Consider the following 17,302-nt stretch of genomic DNA (forward strand, 5'->3'; position numbering starts at 1 on the left):
AAAGTTTGAAACGGTATACCGTAAAATTAGAGCTTTTTTATTTAAATTTCAGCAGATTTTGTCAGTTAAGTATTATTTTTTAATTTTTTTTCTATTTTGGAAATTTCAACATTTTTTTTTAATTTTTTTTAAACAGAAAATTTTTGTTTAAAATAAATTTCAATAAAATAAATTTTAAATAAAAAAATTAACATTAATTATTATTAATTTAATTTTTTTAATTAAATTTTTAAATAAATAAATAATTAATTAAATGAATAAATTTTAATTAAAAATTAAAAAAAAAATTATAAAAAATTAAAATAAATATAAAAATAATATGAATAATTTTAAAAATGAATTATTATTTTAAATAAATAAAAATTTTATTTGAATAAATAAATTTAAATAAAAATATATTTTTTAAATAAAAATTTCAAATTAATTTTAATAATATGTTAAAAATAATTAAATTAATTGAAATTATTTAAAAAAAATATCAAAAAATTTTTAACAATTTTCCAAAAATATTGTCAAAAAATTTTGCATATTTTTGAAAATTTTTCATGAAAATCTTAAAAAATTTAATATTTTTATTAAAATCAGTGACGTTTCACTCTATTGATTGATCAAAAAATTATTTAAACCAAAATAAAAATCAGACAACCTTGAGCACTTCCTTTTTCGTAAAAATTTCGTTCTTTGTTTTAATTTAGATTTCACTTGTTCACCATTTAATTTCATACTAACTCTACGTTTCTTGACAGATCCTTGTTGGTTGGTGCAAAAATAAAATTGAAACAGCAGCTGCTCCTGTTTTTATTGCAACAAACACACAAAAATGCTCTTTTTTATTAGCAAGGTACATTAAAAAAATATTGCAACACACATGATCATGGTCCCTCATTATTAACAAAGCGTTTCGCCTCAACTCTTTCTTTGAATGTGCACTGCAGAATTTTTCCATTTATTTTGGTTGTTGCAATTTTTATTTTTTTTTTTTTAACGCACATAATTATCTCGTTCGTTCTGTTTGACTACCTTGGTTACTTCAATTTACTACTTCACACGTACAGCCGAGTATTGTGCTTTGGTAGTCGAAGAAGAAACAGTAACATGTTAACTTTTGCATCATTTCAAAGTTTAAGGTCATGAGAATCGACGGGATTTCATGCCGCACTCAAGTCAGACGAAAAAACAATGCAAAAAAATAAAAATAAATGGAAATGTTCGTTTGTTCAACAAATGTAAATTGAAAGTCGGATGACTTTTGTGCTTACTGATTTGGCTTTTAATGTAACGAAAATATGTGAATTTTTGTAAAAATTTGCAAATGTGATTTTTTTTTGCTTTTTCATGATATTTAATTATTTTGTGATAATTTTTATTAATTTTTTTTTTAAATTTTCATATTACCATTCTAACTTTTTTTAATTTTAATAATTTTTTTTTAAAAATTTTAATTTTTAAAAATTTTAATTTTAAATTAATTATTTTTTTTTAATTTTTAAAATAATTAAAAAAATAAAATTTAATTTACATTAATTTTTTATAATTTTTTTTTTAAAATTTTTAATTTTTTTTAAAAAAAATTAATTTTGATTTTAAATTTCAATAAATTTTTAATTTTAAAAATTTTAATTTTAAATAATTTTAAATTTTTATTGAAATTTTTTTTTTTTTTTAAAAATTATTTTTTTATGAAAAATTATAAAATTTTTAAACTTTCAAGGAAAAAATTTTTTTTTTAAATTCAATTTTTAAAAATAAGAAAAAGTAATTTTCAATTGAAAAATATATTTTTGAAAAATTCGCAAATTCTTACAAAAACTCATCATTAAAGTGAAAGAAGACGATGCACGAAAATTTTAAAATTTAAAATACGGAAGTGAAAGAAACAAAACTCACCGTTCAATCAATTGCGGTCCATGAACGTGTTGTCCCGACATTCGAGGCTTCAACGGAGGCGGAGGAGTTTGTTGCTGTTGTAACGTCGTTGGAAGTCCCACAGTATTTTGCATATTATGCGCTCTCTTTCGCATCGAAACTTTATTCTGCGGAGCTTCATCCAAAATCACACGTTGCGCTTGATGCGTGCCGCCTTTTTTCGCATGATGATGCGAAGTCGTCGTCGTCGTCGTAAAATTGTGATGCGAGGCACGTGCATCAAATCCATTCGTTCGATGCAATCCAGGCTGCGACACAGAAGCAATATGCGCGGGTTCGTAATACGGATTTCGCACAATTCGCGTACTGTGTCCCGCAAAACTGTTTCTTCTACTCGGCGTGTTTGCGTGCTTTGCTTCGACTTCGGAATGTTGTCTCACGTGTCGCAAAACTTCGTCGGGCGGCGGCGGCAAAGGTTCATCAAACGTGGGCAGAGCTTCTTGTTCATTGACAATCGGAACAGGCGGCGGAGGCAATTCGGGACTTGGAATGCGTAACGTTGGATTTTTCGGAGGACGTTCGGGCACCCAATCATCGAGCGAAATAATAGGACCCATGATCATTGGACCGAGAAGATCTTTCGAGAGATTCTGCTTTGATTGGTTGACTTTATCACGCATCGAGGAATATTCCGCAGCTGAGGATGTTCGACGAACGGGAATTGGAGCACGATTTCTCGGCGGAGGCGTTGGAGGAATTTCATCAGATTTCATCTCGTTTCCGATAATTTGCGCTGCGATTCTGTTAATAACGTTTCTCGGATCGAACGAATCTTTCACGGGACTCTTTATGGGACTATTTTTAGCTGTTAAGGGTTTCGAATGTTGCATCAAGCCATCAGGAGGAGCAATTCCCGACATGGAGGAACGTTGAAGATTTTTCATCGAGCTTGACATATTGGAGCTCATGTTTAACGAATGAGGACGAGCAACGACGGGCTTCGAATACGCAATCGATTGATTCACAGATTTGCTCCGACTGATACTCTCACGAACAGATTGCTGTCGCTCGAAATACGATTGAATGGCGTTCTTTTGCACAGCTTTCAGGGCAGCATTTGATACCAATTGAGTCTTTGCGGGATCGAGAAATGTGTATTTTTGTTGTTGTTGCATCGTAAAAGGTTGCTGCGAAGGATTGTTGGCATTCTTTTCGATTTCATTGATGCGTTCAGCAACACTTTGCCATGCCGGAGGACTTGTTGGAGATCTAAAATGAAAAAAATGTAAGTAAAATTATTTTAAAAATTTAAAAAAAATTCTTACTTTTGAATTTGATCTAATTGCGTTTGACTTCCCGTGTTCGGAGACAAAGGTTGTTGCGCATTTTTTGGCATCTCCGTGTACGTGTTAATTGGAAAAAGTCTGCTATTATTTCTACGACTAGAACGATCACTTGATCTCGTCAGTCCTGTACTTTGCGTTTGATGTCGCATCGTTTCATCCAAGATCGCATCGAGACTCGAAGTGCTCACGTGATTCGAAACAGGCCCGATTCCCAAAGAAGATCCATTTCCCGTCGGAGATGTTTTCGGCATTGAAGGCGCCTGATTTTCATCTTTCATGAACAAAACACTTTCGGAATTGTGACGTTGAGGCGTTCGAACTCTCGAACTGTGAACGATCAATTGCGAGGGAGATGCTGAAAAAAAAATTGGTAAAAAAAAATTTTTTTAACAAAAAAAAATATTTTCTTACGATTTTGTGCTCCAACTTCAGAAATGGCGGAATTACTCGTCGCATGACTAATTACCGACAAATCCGACATCGAACCGAGCCATTTTAATGTCTCCGTTGAGGAACTACTTTCCGGACTATTATCACCGAGATTGCTGCTTCCCGCAACACTCACATAATCTTGGGACCAACTGAGATTCCGCGAATGAATTAATTCGCTATCTTGTCGCAAACGATCGAGAAATGGCGTCGAACTGCTATCCAAACTCGAGACGTAACTGTGATAGCCTTCGGATTGTGCGTACGACGATTGCTTTTGATGGTTATACATTGCATTGGTATCGTAATAGGAACGACTGTATTCTTCTAATCCAGCTTGCGTGAGACCAACACGCGATTCAGCGATGTCATTTTTGTTCAAATTGTCATCCTGTAACGAAAAATAAGAAAAAATGGGAGAGTTAGTGACATTGGAATCGAATTTCGATGTAAACAAAGAAAATTGTTGCTCAATGAAACTCGTGATGCACACACAAAATCGAACGAATAGGCAAATAAGTTTGAAATTGAAACGGATTACGCAAAAATATCAAAATTATTCGTGTTAATAGCTGTTTTTTACGAGATTTTGATGAGGTTACACGTTTTACTATTATTTGTTGAGAAAATAATTGGCACTTTTTTGGGATAAATGACCTTCGATGAAATGACAAAACGTTTGATTTTACGACACAACTGTCAAGTCGCAACAAATAACGTTCAATTTGGCGTTCTCAGAACCCTTTAATTAACTTTTGCCCACAGGCGATGTCGATATGTGACTGTTTTGCGTGGATAAATGGATTAACTGTGTGTGACTTACTCTACTTTTTTACCATCGTATGGGATAAAAATAACAATTCTCACATTCAGTTGATGAAAAAAGGCTTGAATTGACTTTTAGTTATTGAAATATTTAAAAAAAAGGTAAAATTATTTTAAAATAATTAAAAAAAATTTTAAATTAATTTAATTTAATTAAAAATCTTAAAATTAATTTAATTTGATTAAAAATTTTTAAATTAATTTTATTTAATTTAATTTAATTAAAAATTATTCTAAAAATTTTATTTAAAATTTTTTGTCAACTATGACAAAGGTCAACTATGAAAATTGTAAGTAAAATTATTTCAATTAATCCAAACCAAGCATAAAATTAATATAATTAATTTTAACAAAATTAAGCCTTTATTAAAATTAATTTCTTATAAATTAATTTTAAATTTAATTTTAAAAAATCTTAATTAAATTATTAAAATTTTAAAAAATAAATTTATTTAATTAAATAAATTAAAAATTTTTATTAATGAGAGCAAATTTCAGGCTCAAATATAAATAATTAAAAAAAATAAAAATTTATTATAAAGCTTAACCTTTATTATTTTTTATTAATTAATTAAATTAATTTTAAAAATAAAATAAATTTTTATGAAATTTTCATTTTAACTAAAAATTTTGTGAAAAATATCAAATTTTGCATTTACAAATTTAAGAACTTAAAAATTTAAAGCTTAAGAATCATCAAATTTATATTAAAAAAAAAAAAAAAAAAAAAAAAATACCGAAAAATCCGAAATTTTATATTTTTCAATGTTCATCAGACATTAAAAAAATTTTTCATATTTTTTTTACGTATTTTTTACGGATTTTTTTACGTTTTTTTATATTTTTCAATTTTTAAGCTTTACAACCATCAAATAGACATTCAAAAAAAAATTTTGTATTTTCATATACCTAAAATTTTCAATTTTCATGAAATTAATTAAATTAAAATTCAAAAAATTGAACTTAAACTCCTTTAAAAAATTTTTCATCTTCAAAAAAAAATTAAAATGTCACCATCTTTACAATTCTTTATAAATTTGCATAAAACGTGCGCTATGAAATACAAACCCATTCAAGGGTACTCGAAAATGTATCAAATAACCGCTGGAATTTTGCATGTCGATGCACACACCTCGCATTCAGCGCGACACACAAAAGGCAACAGGAATTATAACAGAAAAAACTATTGACATGAACAAATTGCCTCTATTAAAGACAGCCTTACAAGTTTGCAATCGATAATTGTGTCTCAAGCGATTCTTCCGTAAAATTCCCGTCATCTCTCACGCGGATAAGATAACACCGGACATTGATATGCATCTATTAAGGTAGCGCGATAACGAAGGGATTTCCAAAATTTACTACAAAATCACGTATCATTGACCTTATCTCATTGAAAACTTTATATTTTCATCAAACAATTAAAATTTTTATCATCAAGGCATGTTTGATAAGATTTGCCCCCAAACGAGATATGGGAAGTGTATATAAGACAATCTTCGCGAATTGTTCGTTACTTTTAAGTCGACAATCAACATGAAAATCGCACTTATCGCTTTACTCGCCTTTGCCGCCGTTGCAAATGCCAAAGGTAAGAATTTTAAAAAAGAATTAATTTAAAAATTTTCTAAAAAAAAATTTTTTTTCGTACAGTTCTTCCACAATCCCTCAATGCTGGTCGTATTGTTGGAGGAGAAAATGCTCGTCTTGGACAATTCCCGTACCAAATTTCCCTTCGTTACTTCGGAAGTCATTATTGCGGAGGTGCGATCTACAACAAACGTTGGATCGTAACTGCTGCTCACTGTATCGAAGGCATGTCTCCATCGTACTTCAAAGTTGTCGCAGGATCCGAGAAACTCAGTTCAGGCGGAGACACTTACGACGTCGTAGAACTCATCTATCACAAAGATTGGAATTCGTGGCAATTGTACAACGACATCGGGCTCATCAAGGTTGGCCGTGACATTGAATTCAACGAAAATGTTCAACCGATCGCTTTGAGTTCAACCTTTGTCGGCGTCGAAAATTGCGTTGCCAGCGGATGGGGAACAACCTCGTATCCCGGAAGTGCTCCCGATAACTTGCAATTCGCCAATGTTCAAACCATCACGAATGACGAATGCAACCAAAAGCATGGCAGCGGATCCGTTATTGACACGGGCATTTGCACATTCACGAAATACGGGCAAGGCATGTGTCATGGCGACAGCGGCGGTCCATTAGTTTGCACTATCAATGGTCGACAAGAATTGGTTGGAGCTGTTAGTTGGGGACGTCCTTGCGCCATCGGATATCCAGATGCCTTTACGCGTGTTTATTCCTTCAAATCATGGATCGAAGAAACAGCTCGTGTCTAAAACTAAAAAACTAATCTCATCGAGACGAAAACAACTTTTTTTACTTGCAAAATAAATTAAATTATTAAAACTTAATTGAGTTTATTGTCTTCGCTCATCATCGACAAAAACGCACAAGGTCGTTTGGCGAGTAGGTAATGACGAATAACGAATAGAAAGTCAATGCGTTACAAAATAAATACCCAGATTCGATTTTTTTGTTCGATTCCGGGTGTTATGAACACGCAATATTTAATAAAATGCGTGAAAAAAAACGCGTAATCTCGTCTAAAGTTTTTTTGCACAAAAGAAGGCGCCTTCTTCTAACGAACAAACAATGAGGAGAATCGCAAAAAGTGAACAAAAACTTTAATTTTGCGTAATCGCTACATAATTATTAATGAATGTACTTGTTTTTAAACATAATTTGTTTGAGGCGCATTTCGAACTGAAAATTGCTTGATTTGTTGTCTGTCTGTTGTTTTTTTTCGAAAATTTTTTGTTTAATTAATTTTTATTGAAATTATTATATTTGTTAATTTGATGAATTTTAAAAATAAAAGTTTTTAAAAAATTATTAAAATGTATGAAATTCTTAAAAATTATGAAAACTTTTAAAATTAATAAAAATATGAAAATTTTTATAATTCTTAAAAATTATTAAAATTTTTGAAATTCGTGAAAAAATTAAAATTCATAAAAATTATGAAAATTTTTGAAATTCATAAAAATATGAAAATTTTTATAATTCTTATAAATAATAAAAATTTTTGAAATTCATGAAAATTTTTTAAATTCTTAAAAATTATGAAAATTTTTGAAATTCATGAAATTATGAAAATTAAAAAAAAAATTTTTTTTTTAAAGAAAAAAATTAAAACTCACAAAAAATTGGAAATCATAAGAAATATAAAATTTTGAAATACGCTCAAGTCATTAATTTCACAAAACTTAAAAAAAAAACAATTTTTTGGATGATTACAACGATCGACGTGGATCGTGGCAATCATTTGTAAGACAAATTAAATAATAATAATAGCGCAAAACAGCAAGAAGCGCGACTCGCGGTATGCATGAATGCAAAGTTATGAATAGTAATGTGTAGTTTATGGTTTAGCGCAAAGTAAAAGTGTTGGTGCTTGAGCGATTGACGTGCGCGGCGCAGTAGTAAACGGTTAAATCGGTAATGAATTGGGTGTTATCCAATAAGGCTAATTAAGGTTTTCTGTTGTTGTTGTTGCTCGACGGTTAATTGTTATTTATGCGCGAGTGGCGTTTTTGTGAGCAGGTATCAAAGGCTGGATGATGATCAAGTTGGTTGGCTTTTGTTGGTTTTCTTCAATGAATGACGAGAAAAAAAATCTTGAAGGCTGTTTCGACAACAAAAGGCGAGTGAGTAGAAACAAGAGCGAGTGTCAAGACGCTTCATGACGACGAGGTGACGACGACGACGTTTGAAGAAGACAAATGTTTTGTATTTGAACATATTTGTTTGGAATACCTTGCGAAAGAATTTTGTTTGGAATGAAATGACGATAAAAATAAGACAAACACGTTACATTACAGACATTTTTTCCATATCGGAAGAATTTTTTGATCTTTTGAACAAAAATTTTAGCTTTTTTTCAGAATTAGAAGTCAAAAATTAATTTCTGAGACCTTTTAAAAGTTAAATTTTTAGCAAAAAAAAATAAATTTTAAAACTCTCATGACTCAATAAAGCTAAAAATTCAAATTTTGACCTTCATTTGACCTCTGTTCATCATATTTGTCATAAAATCTGACTTTCACGCCATTTCAGTTCTTACAACTTCCAAAAATGATCGAAAAGTTCACCAAAAGCGTCAAAATTAAGCTTTAAAACATTTTAAAGGGCTCTTAGTCGTTACATTGCCATTAAAGTCGATCAGATAAGTTACTTGATCCCAAAGGGAACATTGATCGAATTTCGATAAGTCTCGAAAAAACATGAAAAAATTCCAAACTCGAATCGGAAATCAAAAACAAATCAAGATTGCTCATGAAAAAAATAAACAATTTGCACAATGATCACCCTTCTTTCTGTCCTTCATTATTCATTCAAGCCACGATCAGTTTTGTACTACTTTTGTATTAATCATCGTTTTTTCTTACATAATGCCCCGCATTGTCTTCGGCGACTCTCCTGAAGTTAATTTTTTAATTAATTCGATCAAATCTTAGCTCGTCTCCCGATCAAGATGTGTGTCAGTGTTGATTGTTATTGCTCAAAACCTCAAAATTTTATTTTTTTTTACAAAATTGGGTTACTGAGCGGGTGTTAATTCATTATTTTTTTGTTCATTCATCAACAATTCTCTCTGGTTGGTCATTGTTATTGCCATTTTGCTTTGTTTTAATATCCAGCAAGACCTTTTTTGTACGAAAAATAATTTTTAACGATAAAAGAACAGAAATTACGGAGGATTAATTTTCGACGAGGCACGCGAAACAAAAAAAAAGTTACTCGTGATGGTCGTCTTACGAAGCGAAAACCACCCATGAGGCAAATTTTGTGACAAAACTAGAACAAGCGAGTCATTAAACTCAAAAAAAAAAAAACAAACAGCCTGCAGAGAATTTTCATTTAACGAAAATTTGAGACAATAATCAGAATCGTCGTCGTAGCAAAATGCGTGAACGCCTCCGGGCAGACATAACTAATACTCGTTGATATATATTTTGTAGTTTTTTATTAGTATTTGATTATTTTATTATTATTGGAATTATTGAATATGTTGTTTCGTTTCAATATTTACTTAAAACGTCGAGGCAACATGCATGATTAACAATAAAGGTCATCGTGTGCCGCGTTTCAATTGGGACCTCAAGTAATTTGCACGTTTAAAAAGTTGTTAATACACCCATGACGACGTGCATTTCAGTTTTTTTAACCAGATTGCATCGTAATATGTGAGATTTCAACTGTTACGAGAGTATTTGAACGCGTGATGAGGAAAGCATGAAAATCAACTCCTCTTTATGAAGGATTTCTTTTTGTAAAAAATTATTAAAATTTACATTTTTGGATTTCGAATTTAAAAATTTGCTAACAATGTTAATGCTTATAAAAATAAGTTTTTGCTTATAAAAATAAAATTAAATTAAATTTATTAAAAAATTATTAAATTATTATTTGTTAACTATTAATTAAAAAATTAAAAAAAAAATAAAAATTAAATTTAATTTAAATTAAAAAAAAATAAATTAAAATAATAAAAAAATTAATATATTAAAAAAAATTAATTTATTAAAAAAATTAATTTATTAAAAAATTAAATTTAATTTAATTTAAAAAAAAATAAATTAAATATTTTTTTTTTTAAATTTTAATATTAAAAAAATTTAAATTAAATTTATTAAAAAAATTAAATTCATTTAACAAAAAAATAATTAAAAAAAAAATAATTTTTATTAAAAATTAAATTTAATTTAAAAAAATTAAATGAAAAAAATTCAATTAAAATAATAAAAAATTAAATTAAAAAAATTCAAATAAAATAATAAAAAATTAAGTATTTTAAAAAATTAAATTTAATTTCAACAAAAATAAATTTAAAAAAAATTAAATTTAAGATAATTTTTTTTCTTAAATTTTCTAAAAAATTAAAACTTTAATAGAAATTTCTCTTAAAACCTAAAAAACAATAATTTTCACTCTCAAGAAATCTTCAAGCCTTTAATTCTTGTGCAACATTCCGCATCAAATACCATTTCTTCAGTTTGTTGTAATAACACAAATCCCCTCGCGTAATTTTCTCGTGAAAAAATGTCGAATATCTATGTCGTTGACTTCTCTTGCAACCAACGACAATTATGGAGTTCGTGTAAGTAGATTCTTTACAGTCCTCATTAAATGCCTTACTTAAGAGTTTAATGCAAGTTAACGAAAAAAAAAATCGTAAAGATAAAAAAAAAACTTTTTATAAAGAATTCAACGGTTGGTTGGCTTTTACTAAATACTTAACTCTATCTTTTTTATTATTATTGAAAATTAACTAGATTCTAATTTTATTTTTTTTTTTCAATTATTAATTTACTGTGAAGCAAGAGTATTGAACTTGTTGCCAAAAATTGTTTTTTTTTTATTTCATCTTGAAATTTGGGTCAGCATGCACGAAAAGCAACAAAGTTCAAAATAAACAAAATAATTCGTTACACTTTTCTCCTTTTTTCATTATTTATTATTTTTTATTAAATTTATTCCAATTTTATTTTTTTCACTTTTTCGCCCATGCGTCGAAATCTCAACACGTATCTCATTAAAAAAATAATAAAAATTTATCTCAATTTTTTATGATTTCTTATTATTTGTTTTTGAACAAAAGTGAAGCTTTTTTAACTTGGTGTGATATTTTTAATAAAATAATGATAAAAATTAACAATAATGAGTAACAGATCATTTATACGATTTTTTTCTCTTGTTTGTTGGTCATTCACTTAACTTGCTCAGTTTTAAATTAAAAATTATTATTATTGAAGAAATTTTTAAGACTTAAAATTTTCAAGTAAAATGAATTACTTGAGCGCATTTTATTCGTTTTGCAAAAAATTATTTTTTAAAAAAAATAAATTATTTTATTTTGATTCGAAATTAAAATTTATAAAAAAAATTGAGAAAAAAATAAAATTTTTATTTAAAAAAATTAAAATTTTAAATTAAAATTAAATTAAAAATTTTAATTTAAAAAAAAATTAATTTTAATTTAAATTTTTTTAAAAATTTTTTTTTTCAATTTTATACAGACGAACATCGGTTATGAAAAATATTTTTTAAAATTTTTATTGAAATGCATTGAAAAAAAAATTAAAGAGACGTCCAAAAAATATTTATAAATGTCTTGAGTAACGGAACGCACAAGAAATATTCGTTAATTAATATATATATTTTTTGTTTCCTTTGAACGAATTTAATTCAATAAATTCATCGGTATATGATTGCAGCGAACGAATAATATGACACGAACACGAAAACGAAGGAATTTCGAACGGTAGCCATCTGCTGATCCAGTTTTGAGCGCCCTTTTCACCAAATAGGATGTCTCTTTTTACACTTTTTCCAATGTTTTTAGCTCGTAACATTGAAAAGTGAACGAAGACAGCAAAATTCAACACCGGAATTTCACTTTTCTTGAAGTTCATCAGAATTCGGTAATTTGACGCCTTATTGTTTTATTTTACTTTTGTGCACAACTTTTGTTCGGAAAGCGTGCAAAGTAAGATATTCATCTCACTTTTTTTTGTCTTCATTTCTCGGGTGCTACTTATGGTTTTTACTGTTAAAAACTTTGTGGTATAATCAATTTTTGTGTCGTTCGTCATTTTTTTTTTTTTTTTTTTGATCACATCGACATGAATTGTTGCTGTAATAAATAAATTCCGTAACGATTACGACGACGACGCGAGAACGAAGAAAAAAAAAGAGACAGTACGAAACAAAAAGAGAGGTTATAGGGCTTCCTCATGCCCATTTGTTCATTTTTTTTTGTAATTTTTCTTTTTTTTTACCAAATTAGGTCATGCATGATTGAACATAAGACAAGCATATTACGAACCAATAATGAGTTTCAATATTTGAATTTTTATGGTAAATAATGTGAATGTGAAGTGAACTACTTTATTGCCAATAATAACTTCTTGTTATGAGAAAAGAGAAGTTTTATGGGGAAAGAAAGAAAGAAACAGGATCCGCAATTATTTTTATTATTTATTACAAAACAAAAATTTCATGTATATGAGAATGAGAGTCGAGTCGATGAGGAAACAATGAAAAATTAAGATCAATAGGGCAATCCATGTATCACACTTGCGAAAAAAAATATAAAAAGTAAAGAATTGCGAACTAATACGAGGCGAGCCTATTAGTCAAATTGCGATTTTGTGAACAAAAAGTACAATTTTTTAAAATTCTTCTTTTAATTATTTTATAAGAAATGAAAAAATTTAAATTTAAAAAATTTTTCAGATTTTTAAAAGTTTTTTAAAATTTTGAAAGATTTTATTTTAGAAAATTTATTTAAATTTTTTAAGTAAAAAAAAAAAATAATTACGAAATTAAAAAAAAATTTCGTTTCATTTTGAGGTAAAATATTTTAAAATTTTAAAGTTTTGCAAAAAAATTTTTTTAACATTTGAGTTTAAATGTGAGAAAAATAATTAAATAAAAAAAGCAAAAAAAAAAAAAATAATTAAAAAATTAATTAAAAAAAAATAAAATAAAAAAATTAAAAAAAAATAATTTAAAAAAATTAATAAAAAAAATAATTAAAAAAATAAAATAAAATAAAAAAATTTTTGTAAAAATATTGTAGAATGATGAATTTAAGGAGAAAATAATTTTTTTAATTAAAAATCAATTTTTAATAAAAATTCGATAAATTTTCTCACAAAATCGCATTCTAATAAAACAAAGTTCAAAACTCAAATCGATATGCAACAAAACAACAAACTCGTCGACGACGACAATAGATTTAATTTTTCCATTGGAACGCGACTAATAAATGATTTGTGTGTGCTTTTTGCATGTTTTTTTTTGTGTTTTGTTATTCACATTCTGCACTCGTGTCGCCTTGCAAGAAATATTAATAAAATTGTCATATATTCGTTTCGATTTCAGTGACTCATGGAGTGAGTATTTCTGCTCGAACAAAAGTGTCATGTGCTAATGCGTGACATTGTTACGGCATGAGTAGCTCTCATGGACCCCAAATCCTTCGTCGGAAAATCGTAAAGATTGAAATCTGTCAAAAAAATTTTTCAATAAAAATCCAAAAATCAAATAAGGAAACAACGATGTTGGAACTAATTGCCGTTAATCGTCGAGTATGACTTTCAACTTTAATTACTGCTTCGAGAAATCCATCTGGCACAATTATGATTCATATATCTTTCATCTTTTGCCTGTCCATAATTCATATTTAACAAAATTTTAATTGCTACAAGTACGAGCTGTTGGAGTGAATGGCACGCCGGCAGAACAGACTTTGACCTTAAACTGCTCTAATCTTTTGTTGCAATCAAGGTCACTTCATCATCAAAGTTGCTTGCGAGCATTTTTCGGTCGATTTTTTACGTTTTTCGTACCGGATATCTTCCTCAACTCGCATCGCACGAAAGAAAGATGCATTTATTTATGATTAAATATTAAATAATACGCACGAAAACAAAAAATCCCTCACACTTTATACGACGGAACGAGCATTGTGTGTGCCATTTCATGCATAAAATTTTTGTAAATTGAAAAAGAACGTCGGTTGCTTCTTCTTCTTCAGTGCATTCGAGCCTCTTTATGTTTGTTTTTGTTTGACTTAATCACGCCGCGCTGCTGTTGCTTCAATTTTCGTGCTCAACTGATTTTTATTTTTTTCAATAAAAAAATTCAATTCACGGAAGTGCAACAAGTGTGTGAAATTCAAACTCGAAGTTTCTAAGCCATTTTTTTTGCGTAATTCGGAATTTTTCGAAATTTATAGCAGGTCAAGGTCATTTTCGCAAAATCCTCTTTTCGGTCATTCAACCTTAATTCCTTTCACCTTGCTCACGATCCACGCTAATTAAAATCTTCTTTTTTTCTTAAACGAAGAGAACATAACTTGTTGCACAATCTTTTTCATTTTTTTTTCGTTCGTGTGTGTACAGAGCGACTTTTATCAACGACGAATCGCAAAAAGATCATTGAACTTTCGTTCCTTCTATATTGCCAGCTGTTTTGTCTTTTTTTGCGCGATTACCGGAGAGTTCTATTCTCTTTTTATTGTTATTAATATTGATATGATGTTGCTTGATTTACATTTTTGGGACAGAAAGGCATCAAAGTGAGCAGTTTTATTACGTTTCTGGTTTATTTATTGCTTTTTCGGGTTTTTTGACGCACAAATTAACAAATATGGACACGTTCAGTGACTCGAAAAGTGTGAAAGGAGTGTTGTTGAAGTGACGAAAAATGGCAAATTTTTGGCAATCGCATTCATCATCGAACGGGATTTTAAGAAAATGTTCTCTTTGTTGATTGAAAGTGACAGATTTTGAGTTGAAAGTTTTTTTTCAACAATTTTTGATTTTTATTCTGAGCTTCAAATCGACTTTAAATTAAATTTTAAAAATTTTCTAAATTATTTTATATTTTTTTGTGAAGAAATTATACTTTATGAAATTTTAATTTGAATTCAAAACACAGAAAATTTGTTTTATTTCACTAAAATAAAAAATCATGAATTAAATAAGAACTTTATGTAGACTTCAAATTTTTTGTAGATTTTCATTTTTTTGTAGAAATCATTATTTTAACTTTTCAACTATTCTTTTTTATTATGACATATTTTTTTTTTTATATTTAAAATTTTTGTCGATTTTCGAGTTCTTTTTAACTTTTTAAGATTTTGAAGATTTTAGAAACTTCAAAATATGAAAAAATTTAAAAAATTAACTTCAAGAAACTTACTTTAAGAAATTTAAGAATTTTTAAAATTTTTTTTAACTTTTAAAGATTTAGAAAATTTTTGATTTCGAATTTTTAAAATTTTTTTTTAAGTTTTAAAATTTTTTGAGATCTTTTGAATTTTTTTTTTATTTAACATTTTTATTTTTTTTTTATATTTGTTAAAACATGAAAATTTTTGTAAACTCAAAAATTATTGAAAATTTTTTGAAACTTTTTATTTTTTTTTATTTTTACATTAAAATTTATTTTAATAATTTTTTTTAAATTTTTTTAAGATATGAAAATTTTTATGGAATTAAGAATTTTTGTAGACTTTGAAATTTTTGTAGACTTGAGAATTTCTACAAAACTGAAAAAATTCTGAATTATAAAAAAAATATTGCATTAAAGGATTAAATCTACTTAAAATCTCAAAGAACAAAGTCTCTTGATCAACTTTTAGTTTCACACATGTTGCTATTTTTGCATTGAATTCAATTGCTCGCATGTTATCATCATGCAAATTAACCCGAATGAAGTGTGTCTGCCGCATAAAAAGTTTTATTTTTGCATTACACGTTTTACAAGAAAAAAACGAGGTAGAAATTTGGTTTGCCATACTACACACTCGTATGCCGGAGAGAAAGACAAGACAAGAAGAACCAGTTGAATGCAGCAAGTTACATTTTACAACGACGAGAAGACTGGTTTTTTTTTGTTACGGGGCGAAACGTGATTGGAACCGTGATTTTTTTTGTCGCGCGCGCGCGAGAACTTTCAAACTTTTCACTCGTTCAAGCAATAAAAGAAGAAAAAAGGAGGAAAATCTTACCTTCATAGAACCAGTTAGCTTCGTATCTGATAGTATGAGATTACCAACGGTAGCTGTTTGATTTGTTTGTGTCGCTGTAACTGTGGTTGGTGCTGTTTGCTGTTGTTGTTGTTGGCCAAACCTTAAATTGTTATTGCTGCTATTCCTGATTAAATTATTCAGATTGTTATTATTACTGCCAGTTGTTGGACTTGTATTTGTATTTGCTGCCGTAACAACATTTGGATCACTTGCGCCAACAATCACGCGATTATGATCGAAACTCAACCGATCCATGATTTTCTATTTTTATTTTTTAACTAACTATAACACAAACACTCACACACACTCAATTTGAATGTTTTTTGTACTCTACTGGTCAGCTGTAGATATTATTAACTTTGTTTAATTTCCTTGTTGTTGCTTTTAGTGCTGCTGTCGAAATGTATGGTAAATACTTCATATTGTAACGAGACGCCCAATGCATGAATTTGCACCTCATGCAAATTTTTTTCCGTTCAGTTTTTGAGAAATTTTTTTTTTTGTTAAATACTTGAAAAATGAAAATTAAAAATAACTCGAACTAAACTGGTTCGTTACTGAATACAACGCACTCTTTCTTTTTAACACACTTTTAAGTCATTTCGAAATGACGTATCACTTTTTTTTTATTTTGTACCGGACAATCAAGCTTCCATAATGTTGTAGACACGACGAAACATAAAATCATTCGAATTAATTTGTTGCTTCGATCTGTAATGAGAGAAAAGAAGAAAAGAAAGTTAGAATATTACTTAAATTCGATTAGATTTGGTCATTAAAGGAGTTTTTCAAGTTTAAAATGCTTCAAATTGCACCCGAGTTCAGTGAATTGAATACAAAGTTACGTTTTAATATTTTTTAAGTAGGCAGTAAAGTTAGTTAAGCAGAAGCACAACAATGATGGGATGCATTCTTATGTTAATTTTTCATCTTCATACAGTTGTAATGAATGCATTAATCGTCTACTTTTGAAGAAACCTTCATATTTCTTATGGCGAAGCCAAATAAGGAGTAGAAACAAAAATAATATTCTTTTATTCCATTCTATGCTTTGCATAAGTAAACTCGTCATCATCATCATCATCATCTAACACTACTTAATCTAAGACTAATTGAAAAATTTTGTAGTTCACTCGTTCTTTAATGGAACAGAAAAAAAAGAAGTATTATTATGGTAATGAGACACCGTTAATGACATTTTAAAACG

General features: G+C 28.4%; 2 protein-coding genes across 2 annotated transcripts; one reads left to right on the plus strand and one right to left on the minus strand.

Moving 5' to 3' along the window:
* Positions 1-1,883: 1,883 nt before the first annotated feature.
* LOC134832548 (protein Shroom-like) lies at positions 1,884-16,365 on the minus strand. The gene is made up of 4 exons (XM_063846612.1): positions 16,075-16,365; positions 3,624-4,032; positions 3,192-3,567; positions 1,884-3,135 (listed from the first exon to the last, which is right to left on the minus strand). The coding sequence occupies exons 1-4, from the start codon at positions 16,348-16,350 to the stop codon at positions 1,884-1,886; spliced, it is 2,313 nt and encodes a 770-aa protein (XP_063702682.1). The 5' UTR covers positions 16,351-16,365.
* Positions 6,002-6,826, plus strand: LOC134832182 (chymotrypsin-2-like). Its single transcript, XM_063846125.1, has 2 exons — positions 6,002-6,057; positions 6,120-6,826. Exons 1-2 carry the CDS (start codon positions 6,003-6,005, stop codon positions 6,824-6,826), a joined length of 762 nt encoding a protein of 253 aa, XP_063702195.1. The 5' UTR covers position 6,002.
* Positions 16,366-17,302: the final 937 nt, after the last annotated feature.

The sequence above is a fragment of the Culicoides brevitarsis genome, chromosome 2 (genome assembly GCF_036172545.1).
Source record: "Culicoides brevitarsis isolate CSIRO-B50_1 chromosome 2, AGI_CSIRO_Cbre_v1, whole genome shotgun sequence".
Classification (NCBI taxonomy): Eukaryota; Metazoa; Arthropoda; class Insecta; order Diptera; family Ceratopogonidae; genus Culicoides; species Culicoides brevitarsis.

Bases quoted from the DNA above. Each gene is read 5' to 3' on its own strand.
- LOC134832182 (XM_063846125.1), top strand. From the start codon at position 6,003: ATGAAAATCGCACTTATCGCTTTACTCGCCTTTGCCGCCGTTGCAAAT. The intron at 6,058-6,119 runs GTAAGAATTTTA...TTTTTCGTACAG, and splicing joins CGCCGTTGCAAATGCCAAAG to TTCTTCCACAATCCCTCAAT.
- LOC134832548 (XM_063846612.1), bottom strand. From the start codon at position 16,350: ATGGATCGGTTGAGTTTCGATCATAATCGCGTGATTGTTGGCGCAAGT. The intron at 4,033-16,074 runs GTAAGATTTTCC...TTTTCGTTACAG, and splicing joins AGCTAACTGGTTCTATGAAG to GATGACAATTTGAACAAAAA. The intron at 3,136-3,191 runs GTAAGAATTTTT...TTTTCATTTTAG, and splicing joins CAATTAGATCAAATTCAAAA to ATCTCCAACAAGTCCTCCGG.